At 42.5% G+C, this 27,256-nt stretch overlaps 1 protein-coding gene across 2 annotated transcripts in view; it reads left to right on the forward strand.

Moving 5' to 3' along the window:
• Nucleotides 1-27,256, forward strand: part of MAD1L1 (mitotic arrest deficient 1 like 1) — a 581,856-nt gene that overhangs the window by 257,891 nt on the left and 296,709 nt on the right. For both annotated transcript variants that reach the window (XM_032794089.2, XM_032794091.2), the window contains exon 12: nucleotides 10,027-10,167. In XM_032794089.2, coding sequence (XP_032649980.1) covers nucleotides 10,027-10,167 — 141 coding nt within the window. The remainder of the gene's footprint in view (nucleotides 1-10,026; nucleotides 10,168-27,256) is intronic.

The raw sequence follows: 27,256 nt of genomic DNA on the forward strand, positions 1-27,256 counted from the left end.
CCGAGTAGAAAATATCATTACAATTCTACTTTCCAAAGCAACTCTTTCAGGCTTCAATCCGCACAGAAGCGATAGAGCAAGCGAACTGTGTGTTTGTTTTTGGATTAATATTTGAAGTTAACTCATGTGGAAATAAAGTGGATTTTACTGTGACTAGAATCTGTCATTAAAAAGCCATTATCAAAGCAGACCAGTACAATTCCTGCTCTTTTATTGCTAACAACAAAACAATCTCTTCTTAAAAAAAAAAACACAAAACAAAACAACCCCCAAGCCCCTCTCTCCTTCCCCCTGCTGTCCCTCCCCCCGATATTTTCTCTTAGAGAATGGTTGAGAAGTCTAAACAGAAAAGAACCTTGGTGAAGTGAGGCAGCTGAGAGATTTATTGATCAATAAAGCAGACAATTACAGCTTGTTTATAAAGGGAAAAAAACCCCTCGGCCCTGTGAGCAACACTGAAACTGTAATAATGATAGCTCTGGCATCCAGCTTGAAACTATAAAAGTCAATAGGAAGATATAGGATTTCAATAAAATTATGACACTAGATAAACTTTACCCCAGGAACAAATTTTCCCTAGGTATGTGACTGACTCCAGTTAGATTTGTAACTTTAATTTCTATCTTATTGATTTTTTTCCCTCTACAACTAATTAGAAAGTCAGTGGTGTATTCTGTATGTGTGTTTGGGGAGGAGTTAATACGCACCAACAGGAGTAGAGGAACAGTCCAAAAATGAGTGGGTCAAATTGCTTTTTAAAAACATTTTTGTAAGCTATGTTTTACTCTTTCCTTAGCTGCCTCTCCTGTTCAACCCAGGAGTCCCCTCTCGCTCCTATGTTTGTGTTCCTTGGAGACATGGTTGGGCACTCCAGACACTCAATGTTACTATATCAGTGGTATGAGATTTCTTAATAGAGAAGACTGTAGCTATGTATTTTATATGTTAGCAGCCTCTCTCTCTATCCCTAGAATCCACCTGTAGGAGGCAAAAGGACCTGCTAATAGTATTGTAGCTCCTAGATCACTACTTTCTGGTGCCTACACTCTAGTGAAAAGTGACCTTCCTTATCTTGAAGCCATTCTTCCTGTTATGGATTCATGTAAGGAAATAATTAAATGACAGGAGCATGGAGAGAAAGTTGATCCTGAAGAGAGTGTTCTGTGAAGATGCGATTCCTTAGGTGAATGTAACTGGTTTCCAAGGGATTGAGTCCAGTTCATGTCTGGGATTACAACTCAGCTTTCCCTCCCAGTTACTCTGCAGTGACAGGGCAAGGGTCTCTTGGGTGAATCTCTTATAATTAATCATTTCCTTTCCTCCTGCTGATCTCACAAATCTCCTCTTTTAAGCGTATTCACCAAGATGTTGCAGAAGAGAATGAAGAGATACATGGAAGCAGCAGTTGCAGGAAACAGGCCAATTTCAGACCATGATGAAGTAGAACAAATGAGCTATTTGTGATCAGACAGATATCAGAAAAGTACATGGAACATACCAGAACCTGCTGCAACAACTTTATAGGCTTCAAACAGACTTTTGATAGCATTTGGCAGATGGGATTGTGGCAAATTTTGGCAATATATGGCATCCCCAAGAAATAGATCAAGCCGACAGAAAACATTTACAAGAAGTCCATGAGTACAATGAGAGTAGACAAGAAACTGGTGGAATGGTTCATGAAAGCCACAAGAGTGAGTCAATACATGCTATCACCAGATTTGTACAACTTCGTACTGGAAGTAGTAGTGGTTATAGCACTGGGAGATGGAATGGGAGGAGTCATGTTATGTGAGAGGCTTGCAAATAACCTTAGATTACAGATCTGAAACATAGCACTGATGGAGGATTTACACAGAATAGCTGACAAGGTAGACAGGGAAGCGGAAGATTTGGATTGAAGAGCAGTACAGAAGAGACAAAATGATGGCAATAGGCAGAGGTAAAGATCAAAGTTGGAGGCAAAAAATTAGAAGAAGTGGAAAAATGTGTGTACCTTGGAGGATGAATATTGAAGAATAGGAATTGTGTAGATGAGGTAATCAGAATAGATTAGCCACTGCTGTATTCAGAAAACTTTGCAAGACCTGGGATGTTAAAGACATTTTGATCAAAATGAAAATCAGCATATATGAAACAATTGTTATGATGACACTGCTGTATGAGTCAGAATGTTGGAGTCTGAGGAAAGCTAGTAAATGAAAGATATTGATTGCAGAAATGAACTGGCTGAGGGGCATACTAAGTTTCAAGACTGGAGAAGAAAATGCAGTGATAAGAAAATGGCTAGGGCAAAAAATGATGCCATTATAGAAGATTCAAGAAAGATGACTGATGGTTTTCACAGATGTCGAGAATGGAACAGGAAAGGATACCATATCTGGTGATTCACATCAGAGTGGGAGGAACCAGAAATAGAGGAAGACTGAGAATGATGGTTTTCACAGGATACCATATCTGGTGATTCACATCAGAGTGGGAGGAACCAGAAATAGAGGAAGACTGAGAATGCATTGGATAGACATGGTGAAGAATAACATTGAACAAAAAGGTTTAAAGATGAATGAAGCTGTGAAGCTAGCATAAGGCAGAAAGTGGTAGAACAGAATTATTTCGGCCACTTTGTCACTGCTGAGCTGAGAGATAGGAATTGAAGAAGAATACGATGTTTTAGAATCCTGTGCAAAGTCTGTGTACGTGTTATGTGTTACATTGATCACATGCACCTGAAGAAGAAAACTGTAAATCCATAGTGCCCTCGCAGCTGGAGTACTGGGAAAGAGCTTGTTTAAGCTAGAGGGCAAGTTGGTGGGAGGGGGGAGATGTCAGGCCTGGTCCCAGAGGCTGGGCAGTTGGGCAATGAGATCTCAGCTCTCAGGAAGGGGTGCTGGAAAGAGGATTTGCACCCCAAAATGTGCCAAGAGAGACCCTAAGCCAGTCAGAATGCCTGGATTTTGTTCAGACTCCAGAAGCTTAAAATACATGAAAATACAGCATTTGGATCACTTCCCAGCAGGCTGGTGAATGTCCAGTAGGGGGAGTCAGCTAGACATGTGACATGGGTCATTATATTATTACCCCAACAGCATGGGAAAGCTAGTGCACGTTTCCCTGCATGTTCATCAGGTCAGGGAATTCAGGTTAGAGAGCAAAATGAGTACAGTCCACTGAAATAAATCAGAGAGCAAACACTTCTGGCGATACGGCGGCTAAGCACTCTTTACGTCACTACAGTTCCTGGGTTCTCAACTGAGATGACCAGCAATCCCTCTCAGCAAAACTGGAAACTAGGTTTTATTATCCAACTATTCCTTGAACATATGGAAAGGAGTGAGCTGGAGAAGGAGGAGAGTGAGCCAACCAGGACTAGAGCAGAGCAACAGGTTGATTGGAAATGCTCTGTTGTAGGACAAAGCTGAGCTGTTAGCAGTGATACGGTTAGCATGGGAATGTCTGTAGGACAAAATTATCTAATCAAAGGGCAGTCCCTGTGTGACAGCTGCTGGTGACCCAAAATCCCTATTTAGTTGGATCCCAGAAATGTCAGTTCTGATGATGGGTTTTGGGATGTGGACCTGTCCCCTCAGAACTGGACTAGCAGCACAAGCTTGTTTCATTCTATCCAACAATGGCTTGATGACTACTTTTGGTGATTCTCAACCAGGCTAGACATGAATCAGTGGCTTAGAGGTGACAGGGTCCCCCTCTCATCATCTTTGATCTGAGAAACCCAGTCTTCCTTAGGGAGAAGCAAACAGCCCATAAGATATTTTAGTGAGTGGATTTTCTTAATCTAAGCATTCACAGACACTCTATAATTTTTCCTGCTACAGAGTTAAAAAACAAAACCACAGCACATGGTTCTCGGGGAAGGTATGGCTTCTCTTGACTAAGAGGCAGTGAGCCCAGGATAAGGCTGGAGTACATGCCACCCAAATTAGGATCATCTCAGCTTCTTTCTTTAGTGCTGAGGTAAGGTGGGTGGTCCTGTGAACACTTATTAGAATTTTGTTATGAAATAGTAGGGTTGGGGTGATTTACCTTGGTCGAAGGCAGTTGAGGCTCGCAAAAATACCCTGAAGTGCAATTTATTTATGTATTTATTTAATTTTTTGCTTTTGGAATGGACTACATTGTTCTAAATGTCAGGTATTTTAAACCAACTGTCTTGGCAGAGAATATCCCCTATAATAGGGGTTCTCAACCTTTTTCTTTCTGAGGCCCCCCTCAACAAACTATAAAAGCTCCTTGGCCCATGTATGCCACAATAATTGTTTTTTCTGCATATAAAAGCCAGAGATGGCATTAGGGGGTAGCAAACAGGGCAGTTGCCTGGGGCATCACAACACAGGGGGCCCCCATGAAGCTACATTGCTCAGCTTTGACTTCAACCCCTTGGTGGACCTCCTGAAGCCTGTTCACGGATCCCTGGCTGAGAACCTCTGCCCTGCAAGGCCTCTGAAAGTCCACCCTATGTAAAGTGATACAAGTTGAACGCTAGGCCATTCTGTGCTCAGTGTGTTGTTCAGGAACAAAAAATAAACATCTCCAATGAAAGGTTGCTCCTGTAAAACTGTGTTTGTCAAGTGCTGCCACCTCCCTTCTTGCTAAGAGTTAGAAGATAGTCTTTCTGTGTAAATGGGAAAAGAAATAAATGGGGTCTCTGATTCTTCTCTGGAGAGCGAAGACCTTCGTGATAAACAGGGTTTATCATATGCTTAGCATGGAGCTTTCTATGGGGGCCCCATAGTAACCATACATCAGCAACATCAGACAACAGATACTACCTGCCTCAAAGATGCTGATGAAGAAAATAAATGGGATTAGCAGTCTGAATGGCAATTCAAAACGTCATGTATGTTTAGCATGCAGTTTCCATTTAAGGAGTGATATGCATATAGAGATTAGATGAGTGATAAGTTATTTGATCTCCTTTTAATCACATCGCAGAATTTTGATGTTTGTCAAGTCTGAGAATTCAGGTTATACAGCAGAGCCAAGCAAATAAGCATGGTCCTCTGGAATAAACCTGAGAGCAAAAATTCCTCCGGAATCCTCTGCACTGACTTTTATGTTGTTTCCAATTCACCCTGATGTATAAATGCATGAAGTCTGTTGGTATAGATGCAGTTATGGGCAAATTTTATTACCAAAATGCCAAAACAGTATTAAAAATTCATTTAGCTTTACAATTGTGCAGCTTGGACTCCACACCTGGCCACCTATGACTCCAGACCTGGCCACTGTTGTGATTTGTAATCTGAGGTTGCTGTTGTCATAGGCATAAATCCCAATTCTGAACCTTAGCATCCAAAATGTGGGTGCCTAGCATAAACCCTCCAAGCTTAATTACCAGCTTGGATCTGATAGCGCTGCCACCAGCCAGATTTCCAGTCTCTGGCGCCCTCTGGTCTCCCCAAACCTTCCCTGGGGAAAAGAAAAAGAACATAAAATGTCTCTGTACAAGGTGACAATAATCAGGGTCAATTGCTTAAAGAAAAATGAATAAACAGCCTTATTCAAAAAGATAACATTTAAAACATTCCAGCAAACTACACATCAGTAAATAAAAACATCATAAAACCTATTGTCTTCCTACCTTTGTACTTACACTTGAACAGAAGATTAGAAAAGCCTGGAGATAGAAATCACTCTCATAGCCGAGAGTGCACGAACAGAGACACCAGACAAAGACACACACCAAAAATTCCCTCCCTGAGCTTGAAAAAATCCGGTTTCCTGATTGGTCCTCTGGTCAGGTGTGTGGTTCCCTTTGTTAACCCTTTACAGGTAAAAGAAACATTAACCCTTAGCTATCTGTTTATGACAGTTGTCATGGGCATTGGCAACGTAAGCTTCTTCACAGAAGTACCTCCCATCAGTGCCACTGGCAGCAAGCGCTTCCTCAGTGCATTGAAAAGTACCAGATAGGACGTCTGTGATGTGAACTTTCTCTCACAATGCCCTATAAATAACTGAGATAAATCTGCCAGGGTTTGCCAGCTTAATGGTGCTGAAATGCTACTTCTGTAGTCCGCTCTCTGGGGAGGTATCCAGTCAGGAGTTATCAGCGTATTTTATTTAAATGACAGAATTACAAAAGTGGTCCCCCGTCCCCCCCAAAAAAGGGGGGGGGGGAGAAACGGGCTACATTTCTGAAATAGTATGTGTGATGCTAACAGCTCAACCCAGCAAACCTGTATACTGGGACTGTCTCCTGCTTCACTGTCCAAATGTCAAACACTTAAATACAGCGTGTGTGTGTGTCAGTGCGTGTGGGGAGAGGGAGGGATATAGAAATTCAAGGTGTAAAAGGCAAGGTGGGAGATGCCTGCTGAAGAGGCTGCAAAAATGTGTTCAAAACATTTAACATACTGAAAGATCAACTGAGAAGGTTGAGGTTGGTTCAGCCTTGGGAAGGGACCTTGGAACCAGACGACAGCCTAGAGCTGGAGGAACAGAGTTAATGAATGAAAACAGGTTTTAACATAAATAATATCTGATTATTGGGCTTTGCTCAGACCTGGCTAAAAGCAAACACTTTGCCGGAGAGAGGCAAGTTCTTGCCATAAGCTACAAAAACAGAATTATTGACCTGACAGATATAAGAAAGGAAATTTGCTTTCATGCTGGCCCAGGAGGAAGGGTACTTTTACCAGCCACTTTATCTGTAAAATATCTCCACAAATACAATAGAAAAATAGCAGTGCAGGCAGTGCTGTCCTCCTCCTTAGAACAACCTGCCTGAAAACTGCCTTCACCCAAGGGAAAAGGGTGGTGAAAAAGCTGTTTCTTGCCTGGCTATTCCAGAATCAAGGGTTAGAACACATCAGAGAATTTACTGGGATGTACAGATTTGATCTTTGGATATGCTTACAGCTCAAGATGCGGTTGCAACACTCTCATCCTCTCTTCTCTAACCCTTGTTTTCCACTGTACATTCTTCATCAGTGCCATAGTTGGGCAGAATAGTGGTCTCTCTCCATTATATCAAGGTCTGCCCGACAGCCGTAGCACTGTTTCAACTGAAAAATCAAACGGAACCCCATCAGATTTAAACATCAAAGATATCTACTCTCTGGATCCTTTCCCAGAGGTCCAAGTCCATCTCTGCACTGAGAAAGCATCCACATTTAGAGATGGACAAAGAGTGGCTCTTAAGATACAAGACTTGGCTTCCAATTCACTGCTGAATGATGTACACTTCAGAACAGATCCACAGACATGTTTTAGTAGTTTCCTACATTGTTCAGCTACCAAAGCGAGGACCAGAGAGTCTCTATAGGATCAGGACAACTTTTTGAGGCCTTGTCTACACTGCCACTTTACAGTGCTGAAACTTTCTCACTCGGGGGGTGTGAGAAAACCCCCCCCAGAGGGATGCTAGTTTCAGCACTGTAAAGTGGCAGTATGGACAGTGCACCAGTGCTGAGAGCTACTCCCCTCATAGAGGTGTTTTGTTTTTTTTTACAGAGTTCTCCTTCTCCTAGCTCTGATGCCGCGACTACAAAACCACGTTAAAGTGCTGCCGCGGCAGCTCTTTAACGTTGGTAGTGAGGACATACCCTGACGGTATGACTTCTTTGTCTCTAAAGGAGTAGAGGACAAGAGGATGGGTTCTTGCCTGTCAAGACTCGTCTCTGATTTGAAAAGCAAACAAGCTATGAGGGAATGTATAATTTAAACCACAGTGGAAGCTTTATTCAGTAATTCTACTGATAATAAATCAAAACAGATAGAAGTTCTAACTGAAAACACTCGCTCCTGGTGCTTAGCTCTGGTATTCATTTCTGAACACAAATACTGTAACAAAATCTATTCTCAGGCTCCCAGTAGGTTGTCCCTAGCCCCGTTTTCTCAATTCCTCTTCACAAACACAACCCATTCAAATTTTCCCCCTTTTTTCTTAAGATCATGTTAGTCTGGCTTCCCAACCCAGCAGTCGCTGCTGAGAAATCCCTCCACTGACTAGGCAGTGGCACATTCTCTGCCTCACTGGCAATCTCTCAGATGATTCCAATATGCAACACCTTGTGCTGTTCTGCTTGCCACGAAGTGAGAGGAGACATTGGCATCCACTGTGTACTGCATTTCATATAGCTCTTTAACATATTCTTTCCATTGGTTATTCATTGCTTATTTGTCCTCAGTTATTTGCCTGAACATGTCTTTGATTGCTGACGTCTTCAACTCATATGTCCCACTCTGTTCTCTTATCTTGCAGCATAACCTCTGTGTCACATTTCTTTGTGCATATTCTTCTGCTTCTTTGCATTGTTTGCTTATCCATTTGTTTCTGTCACTCTTTGCATTCTTTTTTTTAACCTCTCTGTTCAACCTACTGTATTCAGCTCTTAGACTTATATCTTCCTTTTTATTCTCCTTTAATTTCCTATGCTTGTCACTCAACTGCGGCACTTCATCCATTATCCACCTTGGTTTCTTTGGCTAAAACATCGTTGTGCTTTATTCAGTAGAATGAGAAATATGCAGATCTATACAAAAACAAACCCTGCATGCATTTCCCTGCCTCAGTTTCCTCACCATTCAAGCATTTATTGGGCTGGGGTCTGGTTCCTCTGGGATAGTCCAAGATCCTTCTGCTGCAGCTCATGGCTTAATTTCTGAACCATAGAGTCTCTCTCTTCCTAGACCTTCTTTGGTCCCACAGATAAACTGAGTCCCCCTTCTACAAAAACATGCGCGTCTCTTCCCTTCTCCTGCCTCAAACTTCCTGTGTCTCTCTCCTCCTAAGAATCCTTTTAAAACTCTTACTTTGTGTCCTCCATCTCTTTGGGAATTTTTCCACTCTTCAAATGCCCAATCCCCTGTTGAGGATTGGAGAAAACCGGCTCTCCTCATTTTAGCCAACCTCCTTAGCATACCCATTGTATAGTCAGAGTGCGGTCATTAGTTAATTACCCTCCAGTTGTCCCTAGTCTGATGGATACTTTCTAAAGGACCTGACAGCCATGTTGGATTCTACATTTACATAGAGACATTGAGTGATACAATAACTTTCTTAGTAACTTCATAGTATCAACCAGACTTCATAAATTGTACATACAGTTTCCCCAAACAATCATAATCTCCACTGTGGGACTGCAGGGATTTGAACCCAGGTCCTTCATTATCAGAAAGTATGTGTCTAACATATGAACTGAAAGAACAACTCTCTTAGCTGGGAATGGTAATAGTGAAAATAAAACTGAGCACCTCCATATCTGTGTCCATTTTAAGCTTGTAGAGGTATGGACCACTTCCAACTTTGCTTGCCTCATGCATTGTGGGCGCTAATGGAAATAAATAATTAATGTTTTCATTGGTCAATGCTGTCTACTGGGTCTCTTCTTGTATCCATTTATTTTTTTCTTCAGCTGTGGATTAACCTAAGTTTTTAATGACCACATTTGAAAACCCCTTCATAAAATGAGAATTTAATCCCTCCACTTGGAAGGTAAAGTACTCTTTCTCCATGTAATCCTATCCAAATCCTGTTTGGTGTGGTGGATTACACTAAACACATCTATGCTGTGAGAATAAAGTACTTGCTTTATATTTAACGGCTCTTCATTAGAAGATGTCTGCACTCATATTTGACTTCACTGATGGCAGAATAAGGTTCCCTGATTTAGCTCCCATAACTCACTGCTGTTTTTCCTGAACAGCCACGTTGAAGTATCTCCAAGAAGCATCTTCTACTTGAGGACTCTAATTTCATTTGTTCTTGGTATATATGTGTAAAATGGCCAAAGTTATAGTGTGTGCATGTTATCATCTAAAAAGGATGTATGTGTTTATGTACATTTCCAACTCTCAGAGCAATAGATTTTTATAGCTCTCTGTTTGTGTGATGTGTGTATACAAAAGAGTAGTGGAAGAACTTTCTGACCAAAATAATGCTCTCCACCATGTTGGAGAGCAATAGTAAAAAATGTTAAATTTAATTGGATGTGTCAGTTTGAAGATGCAGGCTGCATGTATCCAGTGGAAAGTCTAACCAGTCTGTTTCTTTCTTTACAAAAGGAGCGTGATGGAATGAGAGCAATTCTGGAGTCATATGACAGTGAGCTGACCCCATCGGAGCACTCGCCCCAGTTGAGCCGACGCATGCGTGAAGCAGAAGAAATGGTGCAGAAGATGCATGCACACAATACTGAGATAGAGGTAATGAGGAGGCACTGTGCTCTAACCCCGGTATAGACATAATCTGTATAGCACTGGGCCACAGACTCTGTGGTCAAGAGCTACAGTAGGTATTCTTTCCCATCTGGTTTCTCTGATTCTGTATACAACCTGCTTGTGCCTTTGGAGGGGGATGAAGCCACCTGTCGTGTTCACATGCTAAGTTCATGTGGTTAAGTTGCCTGTCCGGACCATTTGCAAATCCTTTATTTAATTGGCATTCAGAGAAAACCACAAAGTCAAAGACAGAGTTTGCAAAATGTCTTTTGCAAAAACTTTTTAATGAAAGGTTTTTAAGAGTGGGGGTGATTGGGCGTGAGCTCAAAACACAACTTGCAGAATCAACACTCATATGTATTTATACATACGTAATAGAATTGTATTCTCCCCTACCATTATTCATAAGAATCATCATACTGGGTCAGGCCAAAGGTCCATCTAGCTCAGTTGTCTTCTAACAGTGGCCAATGCCAAGTGCCCCAGATGGAATGAACAGAGCAGGTAATCATCGAATGATCCATTCCCTGTCACCCATTCTCAGCTTCTGATATATTACCTGGTCCTTTACTGGAGCTAGAATAGAGAGTGAACGTGTTACAAAACAGGAGACAATGGTCCTCATAAAGGGCCAACTAGGGTCCAATGGCTTTCATAAGGGCAGAAAGAGGAAAATGGAGTAGAGTAAGAGGAGAGTTGAAATACTACAGGGAGGGAATTGCAGGTATAAGGGATGGCATAGAACAAGGCACAGAGCACTGAAACGAGGGCAGAGATAGGATTTATCCTAACATGATTGGGAATGGTAAGAGATGGTAACAAAGATGCAGACAATGGCAGAGCTGTTAGAGACTTGACAAGTTACGAGAAAGTCAAGGGAGATATAGAGTTTGGATGCCTAGGAAGTGAAAGCACAATGTATTTGGTGATTCTATGGCAGCAGAATTTGTTGCAGATTTCATGCCTTGCTGAAGACTTCTGTTCCAGAATCTCATCCTCTCAGTTACAGTCACCTGACATACTTTAAGTAGTACAGATGACAACAGAGGATCTGTCTTTTGAACCATGTGCATTGTTTAATGCTAAGGCTGATGAGCTGCACTCTTTAAAGGATTCTCAGGTGATTTTGAGATCTTTAGGAGTATATATATCAGCACGAGAGAGACCAGCTAGGCTTCAACCCTATCAAAAACAGTCTTTTTGTTCATATCAGAGACCATCAGAATCACCCAAAAAGAGACAGAGATATCAGAAAAGATCGTCTTCATCAGCTGCTTGTCCACTATTGTAGTCTTCATGGCAGCAGATTTGACTCCTTGGTCAGGAGCCATATATATTTCCTGAAGGAGCATCCATCCCCTCGCTGGGGTTCCCCCAAGACCTTTTCCAGGCTCAAGCTGAGGGGATGGGTTCTGGGCACACCACACATCCAAAGTTACACAGCAGACTTCTTCCTTTAGATACATTTACACATTGCATTGCATTTACTGTACATTGCCTGACACGTTTTGGGATTGGCTGGTTACTTTGTAGGGAATGATCCCTGTACAACATGCTCGGTCCATACCCTGTCCATATATGACTTACTCTTTATCTAATTTTTACATTCCCAACTTACTTTGTCCTTTGTAAATGGTTCCCTGGGTGTTCCTCCCTGTTTTACCTAGTACAGACATTCTGTTTCCAGACTGCTGATTCATATACCTCCCTAATCCTATCCCCCAAGAAATGAGGCCTCACCTATGTCCAATTATTCATGTCAAGCCAGGCCAGCATTCCACTGATTCTGTTTTTCTTTTCTATATTAGCATATGTTTTATGTGCATTGTATTTTTGATTTGTTTTGATTTTGCAACACATTTTTGAGGCTACAGTAGTTGTAATTATTTGAACCACTATTGATACCAGGCTTAAAGTATGAACCTGTGGGTGCAAACTTACTTTTCATGGTACAGCCCAGTGATTCTCAAACTTTTTTCATTTGCAGACCTCTAAAAAATTTTGAATGGCAGCAAGGACCCCTTTGGAAATTAGATAGTCTGCAGACCTCAGGTTAAAATCCACTGGTATAGCTCACCAGGGTGTAATTTTCTGTTATAAGCATGCTTTGCTTTTAAAGCATTTTTGTGTAATTTAAACTTTGCTGTAGTTACATTTTAAACTGGTACAATTTTTTTTTAATTTATTACCACAGGAAATTTAATTGTGAAACAGCATATAGACCAATTAAAATAACATTTCCTGGGTTTATACCAGAAGGGAGTGGGTAGGTTGGGGTTAGCCACCACATCCTAACTATGCTTTTAAGCTTTGAAGGGCTGTAAAGACTTCAGTGGCTTAAAGGAAAACTGCACAAGAAAAAACAGTGCCCTTTACTGTTTTTATTTTGTTTGAATCTCCCCTTCCCCACAAAAGTGTGTTCATTCTTGTTGCATGTCAGGAAACCTATCTTTCCTCTTTTTATTAGAGACCCCTTGCAAGATCTTCAGAGGACTTAGTTTGTGACATCACATAGGGTTGTAGTTGTTAAGCCCTATGGCTACATCTACGTGAAGATCTCTAGGGAATTTACTCACCCAGTGCAGTTCCACTGGTGCTAGCATTGGTGACACAGAGGAGACACAGTCCCTATTGTGGTGGAGGGAGGAACGGAGGGGGGCACACAGGAGTTCTGTCATGGTGAGGAAAAAGGGAATGGGGGGCACACAGAGCCTCTTGCATGTGAAGGATGGGGAAAATGGGGGTCACACAGGGCTGCTGACATGGGGGAATGGGAAAAGGGGAGGGGGAGACACAGCCACTTGCATGATGGAAGAAGTGGGGGGTTGCAGAGAGTCCCTGAAATAGGGGAGATGGGAGAACAGCACACATGGAACTTGTATGGGAAATAAAAGAACGTAAGAGCCACTGGGGGTGTGCAAGTGTTCTTGGTCTGCAGAAGCAACAGAGTGCATGGCCTAGTAATTCTAATGTTTTTTTTTAAAAAAAGGCAGAAAAACACTTTAAGGGGAAAAAGTTTGAGTCAGTCTCTGTACAACGCAGAAAGGCAATGAGCATAACTTCCTTTATGCATTGTAGTTTACCTTTAAGAAAAAATGTGTCCTCTTTTCCCATATAAAGAATAATGGCCCTACCTACCTGTCGTGTCTTATCCCAGGGTTTTTCTTTATCAGAGGTTTTCATTTATTTAAATCTATTCACACATTCCCAGCAAGTAGATTCCTTTGTTAGCCCTATAGCTATCTAACAGCTTTTTGCTTGCACACTGTAGAGAAAAGGCTGTTTTATGATCCCCCTGATTTGTTACCAGCAGCCACGCCTCCTCCAAAGAAATCATACAAGAAAAAATGGATTTTCTATACAGGCATTTTTTTATATATATTATTTTTTCCCCCATGGATTGTATCAGTAGTTCTGGATGAGAAAAGAAGACATCCAGTGAAGATGAAGTGGTGGTTGATAATGATATAGTGAACAAGGCCAGGGAGCCAGGAAGGTTGGAGTATTATCTGCTTTTTGCTCATGAAGGAGATGAGGGCTGGATACTCCTTTGTGGGATGTTTAAGAGGAGGTGGTAGCAATCTTCTGTCAATGCTGAATAGAAAGAGCACATGACAGAGAAGCGTTGAGTTCTGGTAGTTTGAGTGAGAAGCTCTGTGCCTGGAACATGCACCCTGAGACTATGTCTACACTCTGAACTTGGGGATGTGATTTTCCTGTTCACATACACATGCCCATGCTAGCATGAGTCTAAGGGGCCATGAAACTGTTGAAACTGGTGGGTATATACTCAGCACAGTTCAGCCCTGCCTGCACTGCCACTACCTGTGCTCTCGCAACTGCACTGCTAATTATACTCACTCTATGTGTATGTGATCAGGGGAATCACACCCCTAGCTATTAGTGTAGATGTAGCCTGAGTTACTAGCACTCAAAAGAGTTAGGGGTGTGTGTACATGTAAACACACGTGAATGATAGTTGTTTCCCTCCCCAGAATCATCCAGTTTTTTATCTCTCTCTTAATCTCCCTCTTGTGTGCTCCCATGTGGTTTTGCCCTATGAAATATTAATTGGTGGTGGTGAGGATATGACGTCCAGATGTAAATCAGATAATTTTTTCCAGACTCTGGGCACATTACAACATTGATATCATACAGTTGCAATAAAACATGAGAACAAGATACCCAGCCTGACCGATATCCATTGTCACAGAAGGAGAACGCTGCAGATGATCTGCAGTATTTTCCCAACCCCCAAATACCACCCAAAACAACTTCCTTAAGCCCCATCGTCAGAACCTCCTCTCCCCCAGAATAAGTCTGGGAGAACAGGTGGATCTTGAAAGAATATCTTTGAAGTTCATCAAATACATCATCTGGCAAACCAAGGGGGCATGCAGTTTCTCTGGTTTTCAGTGAAGGTACCCTGTTTGTACCAAGAAGATGCTGTCAGTTTGAGATGATCTGAATTGCTGAGATAATGCATGGACACAGAAGCATCTGTCATAGCCAGAACCCAAACCAATTAGGGCTTTATAAATCAAAAACACACCGTATGCGAGGAGTTGGTCAGTAGCCAAGGTATATACTGTGGGCCAGATGTAATGAGCTCTTGGAGCAAAACCCCACTTAGCAGGTGGACCATGGCATTCTGCACTAGCCACAATTTCCACATATCTAGACTCTGTAGCCCAAATGGCTTATAGCGTGAAGCACAAACATGCACTAATAAATGCTGTTTGGGCACCATCTTTAATCCAAATTGGATCAGGACTGTAGAAACAAACCTTCACAGACAGCTAAGTGTTAAGTAAGACCTGTTTATGTTTATACACATCTCCACACCTGCAGACACAAGTCCATAAATGCACACTTTGTTCCGGATTTTTCAGTGTCCTATTATCTTGAACACGCAGATTCAAGAATACGCTTTTCCAAAGCTTTGAATGTGAAGCAGGCAAAAGAAAAATGCCATGCGGAATTGTGGCCAAAAAAACCAGCAGAATACATCTGTCTGTTCTGAGTGGTTAATGACATGTCTTGCTGTGTGTATGTGTTCTGGAGAGTACAAAGAGCTGAGATGGGATGACTTTGCCCCTAGATACCATACCAATTGGAGCTCTATAAATACCTAAAATAAACAGAATCCAAGCTGTGTCTGTAACTAGAAATGGATTTTCATTTTGACACTGTGACGTCAGCAGCGTCAGTGGCAGCCACTGACTTGATGAATTTTTACTTGCCCAGCACCCACTAACCTAACCTCCATGTGAATAGGACAAATCAAGAGATCCACTGACTAGGGGTTTCTGTTCTGGCAGTAATGATTATTCTGAGAAAGCCCTGTGTGAAATGTAGGGTTTGAAAGGTTAATGCCAGCTGCATAAAAGAGAAATCATCATAAATACAACTCCATTAATGGCCATTTTGTTACAACACATTTGGCTCCGTATGAAACATTAATGAAGAGAGATTTGGAGGGAAGACTCACACTGACACCTTCAATAGTCCCCAGCATTTTTTACATTGAGAGATTTATACCGTCTGTGAGCTCCATATGTACTCTGATCGGTTAATTATGAGCCTGGCAGTTTCAGCACATCGAATGCTATATGTTCTGATTTTGTTCACCAGGGAGATTGGGAGCTGTGCTGGTAACCTCAAAACTCACTGACCAAATATCATCATATCTGTACCTAATATCTGTGGCACAGCTGCTGGTCGTGCAGTCTTGGCATTGCCAAGGCTCGTACTGTTAGTCATAAAACTGATCTTCGCAAAGAGAGGTACTTAGCAGTCACCCTGTGTTTAAAGTGCATAAAATTTACATGCAGATGCAATAAAATGTTTATTTGGATAATTAACAGCTTCTCCTTGTCTCTCAATCAGCCTCCCTCTCATTGTTTCCCCTCTTTGCATCATCTCCTTTCTCACTTGCTTTCCTCTTCCATTTAACTCGCTCTTTATTCTCTTCTCTGTATTGATCTTCCTTCTACCTATCTTTCTGCTTCTCTTGGCCCCAAGGTACATGGCTTCTTTACTTAGAAAAAAGGAGTTTCTGTGATGATAGGAACCTGCTGGAGAAATTTCCTTCCGTCTGTGCAAGGGAGATAGAAGTTTATTTTAATTCTCAGATCTCTTCTTCCTCCACCCCGAACCGCTGCCGCCCCATTTTACTGCACTATTTTCCTCAATGGAAACTGACACTGGCAGACAAGCACGTCAGATGGATGCCCATAAGAAGCAAGTCCTAGTCTCTAGATATTTCTTGCCATTCCAGTGAGGCACTGCTTTCACTCCCCCAGCTCACTGCTGTCACTGAAGCATCTCATCAGCAGCTCATAAGGGAGAAAACTGACTCCTCTGGAGACTAAGTTAGTGTGCTTCATGCATCAGCTACTGCTGAGCACTGAAGCAATCACAGAGCTGGCTACCTTCCACTGAAAGAACAAACACCTTGCCTAAACAGCCTTCCCATCATGAACACTTCGGCATCGTCTGGTAAGCCCATGCAATGTTTTGTGTTTCTTTCCTCTTAAGATGGAGTGCGGGTTGGATCTCCATCCTTCAGTGGTTGCAGAATGGATCATCTTGGATTTTCCCCCCACTTCCACATACTGTATCTTCCCTTGCCCTGGCTGTATCCCTGCCAGCTCTACAGTTTGTCAGCTTCCATGACATCCCTCCTCTTCTCCCCATTACCCGTCATTGTGTGGTGTTTTGGGGATGAAATGCTAAGACCTAATATTGCACCTTTTACTGAGGATCTCTAAATACCTAACTTCTGTTATGCTTCACAACCATCCCTGTGCAATAGTTATCTTGAATACGGCATGCAGATGTGGTTGCCCCATCTCAAAATAGATATATTGGAATTGGAAAAGGTTCAGAAAAGGGTGACAGACATGATTAGGGCTATGGAATGGCTTCCGTATGAGGAGAGATTAATGAGACAGGGACTTTTGAGCTTGGAAAAGAGATGACAAAGAGGGGATATGATACAGGTCTATAAAATCATGACTGGTGTGGAGAAAGTAAACAAGTAAGTATTATTTACATCTTCTCATAACACAAGACCTAGAGGTCACCAAATGAAATTAATAGGCAGCAGGTTTAAAACAAACAAAAGGAAGTATTTTTTCACACAACATGTAGTCAGTCTGTGGAACTCTTTGCCAGAGGATGCTGTGAAGACCAAGACTATAACAGGGTTCAAAAAAGAACTAGGTAAGTTCATGGAGGATAGGTCCATCAATGGCTATTAACCAGGATAGGCAGGGATGGTGTCCCTAGCCTCTGTTTGCCAGAAGCTGAGAATGGGCAACAGGGGATGGATCACTTGTTGATTTACCTGTTCTGTTCATTCCCTCTGGGGCACCTGGCATTGGCCACTGTCGGGTACTGGTAGTGATGGGGTGGGTCACAGAAACCCCCTTTGGGACTGCCACCTGATGTGTTGAGCGTACCCCTGCCCATGTTTTCCCTGCCAGCTTAGTACATCAGTGCCCTGTCTGGTTTGAGCCAGACATGCTAGCCTCCTACAAACCCAGACCCAGGTCTGAGCCACGTCCCACAAACTGCAGGCTTAACTGACAGCAGCTCAAGAAGTGTTCCTTTCTCTAACTCTCAGGTCCCCAACTCCCAGTGGGGTCCAAACCCCAAATAAATCCGTTTTACCCTGTATAAAACTTATGCAGGGTAAACTCATAAATTGTTCGCCCTCTATAGCACTGATATAGAGATATGCACAGCTCTTTGCCCCCCCCCAGGTATTAATAGATACTCTGGATTAATTAATAAGTAAAAAATGATTTTATTAAATACAAAAAGTAGGAATTAAGTGGTTCCAAGTAATGAGACAGAACAAAGTAAATTACAAAACAAAATAAAATAAAATATGCAAGTTTATGCCTAATACAGTAAGAAAGTGATTACAGATAAAATCTCACCCTCAGAGATGTTCCAATAAGCCTCTCTTACAGACTAGCCTCCTTCTAGTTTGAGTCCAGAAATCACTCACACCCCCTGTAGTTACTGTCCTTTGTCCCAGTTTCTTTCAAGTATCCTTTGCCAGGTGCCCCAGAGGGAATGAACAGAACAGGTAACCATCAAGTGATCCACCCCGTCACGTATTCCCAGCTTCTGGCAAACGTAGGCTAGGGACACCATTTCTGCCCATCCTGGCTAATAGCAATTGATGGACCTCTCCTCCATGAATTTATCTCGTTGTTTTTTGAACCCTATTATGGTTTTGGCCTTCACAACATCCTTCCACAGGTTGATTGTGCGTTGTGTGAAGAAATACTTTATTTGTTTTAAACCTGCTGCCTATTAATTTCATTTGGTGACTTATGAAAATATGCTTTAGTCAAATACATGTTACGTTATACATATGCTTTAGTCAAATATGATCTAGTCAAATAAATGTTGTTGGACTCAATAACAAGGTAACTAGGTGAAATGTAACAGCCTGTGATATACAGGTGGTCGGATTAGATGATCTTAATGGTTCCTTTTGGCCTTAAAGTCTATGAAACGATGAACCACTTTCACCATCTCTTAAAAGGGTAGGGGGATATCAAGAGGGTCTTTTTGATGACAACCGTTATGTGGGGGTGTGTATGGATTAAATTACCTTTTGAGGTCCCTTCCAGCCCTGTATTTCTGATCCCACTAGTGTAGCTGGAGCCCAGGGCTCTTTGTTCCTAGTTCTCTGTTGTAATGAGTAGACCACATGGCCTGGCCTTGCCTGCACTGGGCATTTCCTCCCAACATTTCTTTCTGGTGCTAATAATTATTCATTTCCACCTATGTTAGTAGTGCTGGGACTATAGACAGGGCTTCTGCTTCTGCCAGCTTACAAAGTACATTGTATTTTGATTGTATTCAAAACAAGTCAAATCAACTCTGTGCTTTGTATGTAGGTGGTGGTAGCAACAGTCCTGTCTACAGTAGGCTTCTCCCCAATGTTATTGTAATCCACTGGTCAGCGTGTATTACGGTTCCCCTCTCTGCCTGATCCACAACTCTTGGCTAGAGAGCCTGGCTCTTTGGCTCAAACTGTAGATACACCCTTGCTTTTTGCTCAGGGGAGGAGATAAGGGTTCAATCCCTGATGTTGGCCAAAAGTGTGGCTGTCACGCTAACACCAATGGAGTTGAAATGGTGTTAGCAACAGTGGGAGACTTTAAAAAAAAGTCCCTGGCATAGACAGGAACTCCCATCCCTTCCACCCGCCAGATAGTTTAGTATCTAGTGATAAGGTTCCTGTAGCATAAAAAGCTGCTGCTGACTGAACTCGGTCTTCCATTATTCACTTGGTCTTTTGTTTGTAAAACAGTTGCTCCACACTTTTTGCTGTCCAATCCTGAACTCCTTTGGGTATATCTCATTTGAACTTATTTAATATGTAGTTTACCTGGAGTGGTGGTCTCAGCGATAATAGTGGCATTTGTCAGCAGTTGCTGACATTATGAGCAACCAAATTCACATGAGTCTCAATCTGGGGAGCCTGGGTCAGCCTTTAAATCCACCTGGCTTTGGGAGACCGGAAAAGCAGATGAAGAACTAGGTCTGACTTTCTATAGAGGATTTTAAATTGACTGCTTTTATAGTGAAGATTTGGAAGGAAGAGATAACTAATATACATTTATGATTCATTCACATTTACTACAATGGATGAAAAAATAATTCATGAGGGGCTTAGCGTTTTGATGTGCTCTGTGTTGCAAAGTTTGTTTGCCTGTTTCTGGAGATTTAGCATTTACAATTAGTTGCCTTTATATGTGTAGGCGGGGGTGGGAGGAGAGCATATATTCTGAGTAAAACCATTCTTACAGTCCCCACCAGATGGCAGCAGATAAAGGCTTCACAGTAAAAGAGCTTCCTTTATGGAACATGGTGCATAGCTAGTGTTCTATATGGCGGTAGACAGGAGTAATCAATTATTTTTTGTGAAGGTCCAGCTTTCTTGGTCAAGGTATAGTCAAGGTCCAGACTCCATAGAAAATAATAAAAAGATGATGATGATAAGTAAATAAAAAGATTTTGGGGTCTGTTCAAAAGTGTCTGGTGCTCTGGATTTGGCCCATGGTTCGCCTATTGACTACCTCTGGTGTAGCAGCAGGGTGGGATGGTGTGGTTGGATGCTTGATGCAAATAGCTCTCTAATGATAAGGCCTGCATAGGCACAAGTTAGAAGGAGAAAAGCTCAAATTAGCAACTAAAACACCTTTGGGGAAGGGGGCTAGGGAGAGGGCAAGGTAGTTTCCAGTTTTTAGCAGGTGAAAACTTGAAAGTGTATAGATGTGGGTATATGTCTGTCTCTGTTCTCCAGTTTCTCATTACAGCAGCCAGCCAGTGTAGTCTGTAAACCCAGAAGTCAGACAGTTGAAAGCCTGTTGTCCACTTCCTCAAGGTATTAACAAGTGTTCTGTGCCACCATCAAGGAACTGGAGTTGCACTATTATGAGGACCCTGCACAGTTACGCTTGAGATCCATTTTGCACTTGGAGGAGAGGTTCAGTCTCTTCGAAACTTTTTAAAGCTAGAGACGTTATGACTCAGGGACTGGGGCTCTCTTCATCCCCTTCACGTAGTGAGCGCTGTTTCAACAACGCAGACCTCTCAATTAGCAAGTCAATTACAAACTAAGGGTCAGATTCAGCAATACCCAGCTAACTGGCTGGTGCCACTCTGGCTGTTCTGTGCTATTCTGATGAACTAGCGAAGCAACCCTTAAAATATGAAATTAAATATAAAACAACAAAATCAATACTGCGTGCTGTCAAATCATTAGAAGTGTTGCACAGTGGGATCATTCTTTGTGCGTTTTTTGGTTAGTATAACTATATGAAACTTTTAATAATTTACAAAAATCAGGAAATTCCCATGAGGAGGGGATGGAACTATGTTAAGATGGAGTTAAGGTTGAAAGTACATATCCAGTATACCGGGGTGGACAAACTATGGCCCGTGGGCCGGTGCTGTTTTAAGCTGGCCCTTGAGCTCCCGCTGGGGACTGGGGTCTGGGCCTTGACTCGCTCCAGCCAGGGAGCAGGGTCGGGGGCCGCTCCACGCAGCTCGCGGAAGCAGCTGCATGGCTCTGATCTGGCGCTTCAGTTGGGAAGCAGAGTTGGGGGCTGCTCCATGTGGCTCCCGGAAGCTGCGACATGGCACCCCTCCAGCTCCTATGTGCTCCAATGGCCTCACTCCAACGGTCCCCTCCGGCGCTCCAATGGGAGTTGCAGGGGCAGTTCCTGCAGATGGGACAGTGTGCAGAGCCGCCTGCCCATGTAGGATCTGGAGAAGGGACATGGCGCTGGTTCCGGGAGCCACTTGAGATAAGTGCCGTCCAGACCCTGTCCCCCTGAGCCTCTCCCAATGTGTCCCAACCTCCTGTCCCAGCCCTGATCCCCCTCCTGCCCTCTGAACCCCTCAATCCCAGCTCGGAACCCTCTTGAACCCCAAACCCCTCACCCCCAGCAGAGCTTCACCCACCTTCCTGCCAGTGAGCCTCGACCCTGAACTCTATTTTGCCGCACCCCCAAGCCCGTACCCCCAACCAGAGCCTTCACCCCCTCCCACACCCCAACCCCAATTTTGTGAGCATTCATGGCCCTCCATACAATTTCTATTCCCAGATGTGTCCCTTGAGCCAAAAAGTTTGCTCACTCCTGCAGTGTACCTTAACAATTAATTACAACAGCCCTATTTTTATTGAGTTATCATTTATTTTTAGTCTCTTAGCACTGCCCTGTAATGAAGCCAGGAATTGTGAGGGAGAGGGGAGAGGAAAAAAAAGATGTTAGAAATCAGTTTTAAGTTCTTTGGTAGCAAAACACTAAAATGCCTTAATCCTAATAGTATTGTCATTTCACATGAGTGCAAGGCAGAGGCAGGGTTGTTTGGGTGTCTTAGCTGTGCATTTCCATACTTAAACATGTTTAGATTTCTTTTTTCTAATTTTAACTGTGAATCTCTCTGAGATGTTTTTAACTTGTAAACTGAACTGAATTTTAATGTAGTTTTTTTGTTTTGTTTTGGGGTTATGGAAGATCTCAGCTTCTACAGCTGGGAATCTGGGTTATCATCTGAAAATTACTAGAATAATTAACATAGTACTGGGCCCAATGGCCCAGAAATAATCCAATCTGGAAAATGGACAAAAGGAAAGAACCCAGAAGGAAAGAACAGGTGGAAATGGGAAGCCATAATAATTTAAAGATAAACTGACCAGATTAGAAAAGACCTTGCAGTCAGCTTGGTTCCATCCTATTAATGCTTTATTTGTTTCTACAATTCATGCTTTTAAAGGGACAGTTGACTTCAAAATCATACTTCTTCCTGAAATTTGTAGTTGCACATAACACCTAAAGATCGTTATAGACAGATTCCTGGTGGTTTACTTCTTTTCTTTTTTGCATTTGGCAGCACTTTACATAATTATGCAGTTTCTGAAAGATCCTTATAAACATCCAGAAAGGAGCAGAAAAAAATTGTCAATTTTAAAGATTCTTTTTTTAAATATCAGATTATATTCCTTAAAGGGTACCCTATAAAAAACAGGGATTTAAAAAAAATATAAAAGTCAGTTTAAAAAAACCCTCAAATAATAAGGAAGCAAACCTCAAGCTAAGCTTTCCCCCCCAAGCCTGGCGGTTACTAGGGTCTATCTGCAGACCATCTCTGTATCTACCCATAGTTCCTTTTGCCTCAGAGAGAAACTTCAATGCTTCTAATACTTCTAGATCGAAGCTAATTGGGCCCACCTGATCTAACCTCAGAGTGACTCAGCAAAAATATCCCTGCATCTCTCTGCAGTGTTAAAGTATCTGTCATCACCCTTGCACTCCCATACAAAGTGCTAGTTCACCACCTTGTTACATATCTCAGTCACATTGGGTATGTCTACACTCCGACAAAAAAACCATGACACCAAATCTCAGAGCCCAGTCAGCTGACTTAGGCTTGCAGGGCTAAACATGATAGTGTAGATGTTCAGGCTCGGGGGGTATTGGGAGGAATCCTGGTATTGGGGAGGAGGGAACACAGAGAGCGGCTGGCATGGCAGGGAGTATGGGAAATCTTGGTACGGCAGGACGGGGATTGGAGGGCACACAGAACCTGTTGCCTGGGGTAGGGGGGCGAATCGGGGACCTGGTAGGGGCTGAGAGGGAAATGGGGGGAGACAGATCTCCTGGCAAGGGAGGAGATTTGGGGGCATTCCTATGGCGCAAAGTAAGGAATGGGAGGCATTGGGGAAGGGGGTGAATGAGGGGCAGATAGAGCCCCTGGCATGGGGAAAAGGTGGGAATTAGGTGGAGGCCACACAGCTCCTGCCATGGTGTGGGGGAAATGGGAGTGTGCACAGAGCCACTGGCTGTGGGTGGAGAATGGAAGACCCTGGTATGGGGGAGGATTATAAGGTAAGAATGGCCATACTGGGTCAGACCAAAGGTTCATCCAGCCCAGCATCCTGTCTACCAACAGTGACCAATGCCAGGTGTCCCAGAGGGAGTGAACCTAACAGGTAATGATCAAGTGATCTCTGTCCTGCCATCCATCTCCACCCTTTGACAAACAGAGGCTAGGGAATGAAAAATGATAGATAGGGTGGTGATTGGCCATGAAGGGCCTGGAAAGTGAAAAGAATCAGCAAGTTTTAGATATAGCGTGACATGAGGATCTAGAGAATGGTCCAAGTTGAAGATTATAAGAATGGATGGAGGAATGGAGGAGACACACACCCCCTGTCATGGAGCAGGTGGGGGGGTAACAGGGAAAGAGGGGTCACAAAGCCATGGGTATGAGGGAAGGCATGGGGGAAGTGCAGAGAGTCCCTGAAGTAGAGGGGTTGGGGGGGGCGCATACACAAAGTTTATGGTGGGAGTGCAGAAGTGCAAGAAGCCCCTGGTGTGTGCAATGTGCTCGGCATACAGAAGCTATGAAGTATGCAATCCCCTAGTTGGGCTAGAAGACCCTGATCCAGCAAAGCACCTCAGTATATGTTTAAGTCCATATCTGTTCAACAAAACATTTAAGAATATGCTTAGATGCTTTGCTGACTTGGGGCCCAAGAGTGGGGATCTATTGCAATTGGTGTATTTTGGACAATGTCTAATTATCTACACCTAATAATTGTTCTCCAGAGGTATAATTTGCAGTTGCTTCCATGCTCACGTCTATCTTTCCCTCAGAACTGGGGTTCTCTTTACACTGCAGCTTTCTGTTCCCCTCTCATTGAGAAGGAACTCATAATTGGGGCAGTAGAAATTTGTGCTCTTTCAGCAGGGAGCATTGTGCAGTGGACAGCACATCTCTAGCCTGGAAGTGCTAGCCTGGTTTCATGCTGAGATCATGGACCAGGCTGTGGCTTTATTGCAACTTGTTCTTTGGGGAAAGAATACTTACAGGTAAGTCATTAAAAATGTCTCCCTTTTTTTTTTTTTCCTTTGGCATAAGGCTAGTTCTTTCCAATTTGAAATAGCCTGACTGGAAGCAGAGAAAACAGAAGTGTTAGCTTATAGAGGTTGGCACTATGCCATGAACAAAAACTTAACTAAGCTGCAGATACAGATCTGGAAAACCTAGTGGTCCCAGTACATTGTAAGGAACTATTCAGTTCTTTCAGAGGCGTTGCAATTTATCCAGTTGATTTAATTAGTGTTAATGTCAAACATGCCCTGATTCTGGTAAAAGCTTTTCAGCAAACAATCTGAAAGTGTTGAGTTTTGGAGAAAACCAGCAGTCACTCCATAGTTTAAGCTATAATTTTTTTCTCTTGAATTTTATTTATGCTGTTTAATAAAACAAGCAGTAATACTGAACAGTACATGTGTCATGAATCCAACTGTGATGACAATAACCGATATGCAGTGCGTGACATTCGTTCGACATATTGAGCTGATTTATGTTTTCAATTTATTTAAATGAGTATAATAGTTATAGTGAGCTTAGCTTTGACAGATGTAGATTCCAATTTCAGCTCTGTGCAAGTCTGCACAAAAACACCAATTTTTTTTAAATAATTGATTTTTATCCACTATGCATTCCCTTGTCTATACTCCAATATTCTCATTCACAAACATTGCACCTTGCCAAACCACTACATTTTCATAAAAAGGACTGGTTTTTTTTTTTAACTCTAGGTACTTGGGAAAAGTTACTAAACTTTCAGTTAATTTTAATTTTTAAAGAAAGCCAATATGTTGGAGGATATGTTATACTAGAATAGTGACTATGTATAAAATTCATTTATGAAGAGGTACAGTGACTATGGCAGTGGACAGAATGAGTAGATCTAAATGTGAAGAGAATTCATTATATACAAAATATGCTTAAAGGGAGAGATTCTTACAGGTACATTCATACAAATTGAGGGTGTGAGGACTGCAGCTATACATTCATTATGTATATGGATAAAATACAAATGCCTGCAGCCATATCAATTTGTGCTGCTGTCCTGTCAGAAACCATAGGCTAAACAAGGTTATAGAGACCTCTCAGGATCACCCAGAATAGGTGAGAGTTAGGAGGTACTGTGATGAAGACTGTCATCTTGGGTCGCTAAAAATTACGATACATAGAATTGTTAAGTCTAGTGTTATAGACAAATCTGACTTGGAGACTCATAGGCTTTAAGATCAGAAGGGACCATCATGATCATCTGGTTTGACTGCCTGCATGTTGCAAGCCACCTTGCCCACACACTCCTGTAATAGATCCATAACCTCTAGCTGAGTTACTGAAGTCCTCAAATTATGGTTTAGAGACTTCTATTTGCAGAGAATCCACCATTTACGCTAATTTAAACCTGCAAGTGACCCGTATCCAATGATACAGAGGAAGGCAAAAAACCCAGAGGGTTTCTGCCAATCTGAACCGGGGGAAAATTCCTTCCCAACCCCAAATATAGCAATCAAACCCTGAGCATGTGGGCAAGACCCAGCCACCAGGCGCCTGGGAAAGAATTCTCTGTAGTGACTCAGAGCCCTCCCAATCTAAGTGTTCCATTACTGGCCGTTGGAGATGTTTGCTACCAGCAGTTGCAGATGAGCTGCATGCTGTTGTAGGCGGTCTCATCATACGCTACACTCCATAAACTTATCAAGGTCAGTCTTGAAGCCAGCTAGGTTTTTTGTCCCCACTCATCCCCTTGGAAGGCTGTTCCAGAATTTCACTCCTCTGATGAGTAAAAGCCTTCATCTAACTTCAAGCCTAAACTCATTGATGGCCAGTTTATATTGTGTGTTCTTACCTGCAGTTTTAAATGGATGCAGCACTTTTCTTTGCTTCCTAAATAGCTATTTCATTCTACTGCAGAGATGTCTATACATCAATGGTGGACAATGTGATCCTTGTATATAACCTATACGGCTCTCCACATGCCGAAGCAGTGCCTTCCATGTCTACACTACGATTTTTAGTAGTGCCGTTCCCCACTGCCTCCCCTTTTCCAGAGCCTTTCCTTGCCATATGGAAAGGCTCTGGTGGGGGGAGGCGGTGGGGAAAGGCCTCTGCAGCTCCCCACTGCTGGAGCCTTTTCCTTACTGCCTTCCTGTTGCCAGAGCCTTTCATGGAAACATGGGGGTGTGGATGCAACCACCTTTCATTGCAACGTGTAGCTACATGTGTAGCGCCTGTGCTGTACGTTCCCTTGTACGTAGACATAGACAAAGCCACATGGGCTGATTCCACTGGTTCCATATTTTTTTAAACCACTGGTTGTAAGTATCCCAGTGTTATTGAATTGCTGGTGTTCCATTCACTAAAAGATTTCTCTGAGTGGACTTCCTAATTTGTAGACCTGCTATAGACTGAAAGTTTCTTTCCATGACCTAAGGATGTTGAAAATGGAAAGGGTCATTAGTAGGAAGTGTTATGTCGTCAAGTGTTGACTTTTCACTTCAGGATGAAAATAGTAAGTGTGTTGAAATTTCAGCCCCAAAATTGTCAATAGCCAAATGTAAGGGTAATACAGTTTCCTAACTGCTATATGCAAATATATATGCGTGTATGTGTATATGTGTGTGTGTGTGTGTGTGCACCTGTGTATACTATGTGTGTAGAAAAT

The sequence above is a fragment of the Chelonoidis abingdonii genome, chromosome 9 (assembly GCF_003597395.2).
Source record: "Chelonoidis abingdonii isolate Lonesome George chromosome 9, CheloAbing_2.0, whole genome shotgun sequence".
NCBI lineage: Eukaryota > Metazoa > Chordata > Testudines > Testudinidae > Chelonoidis > Chelonoidis abingdonii.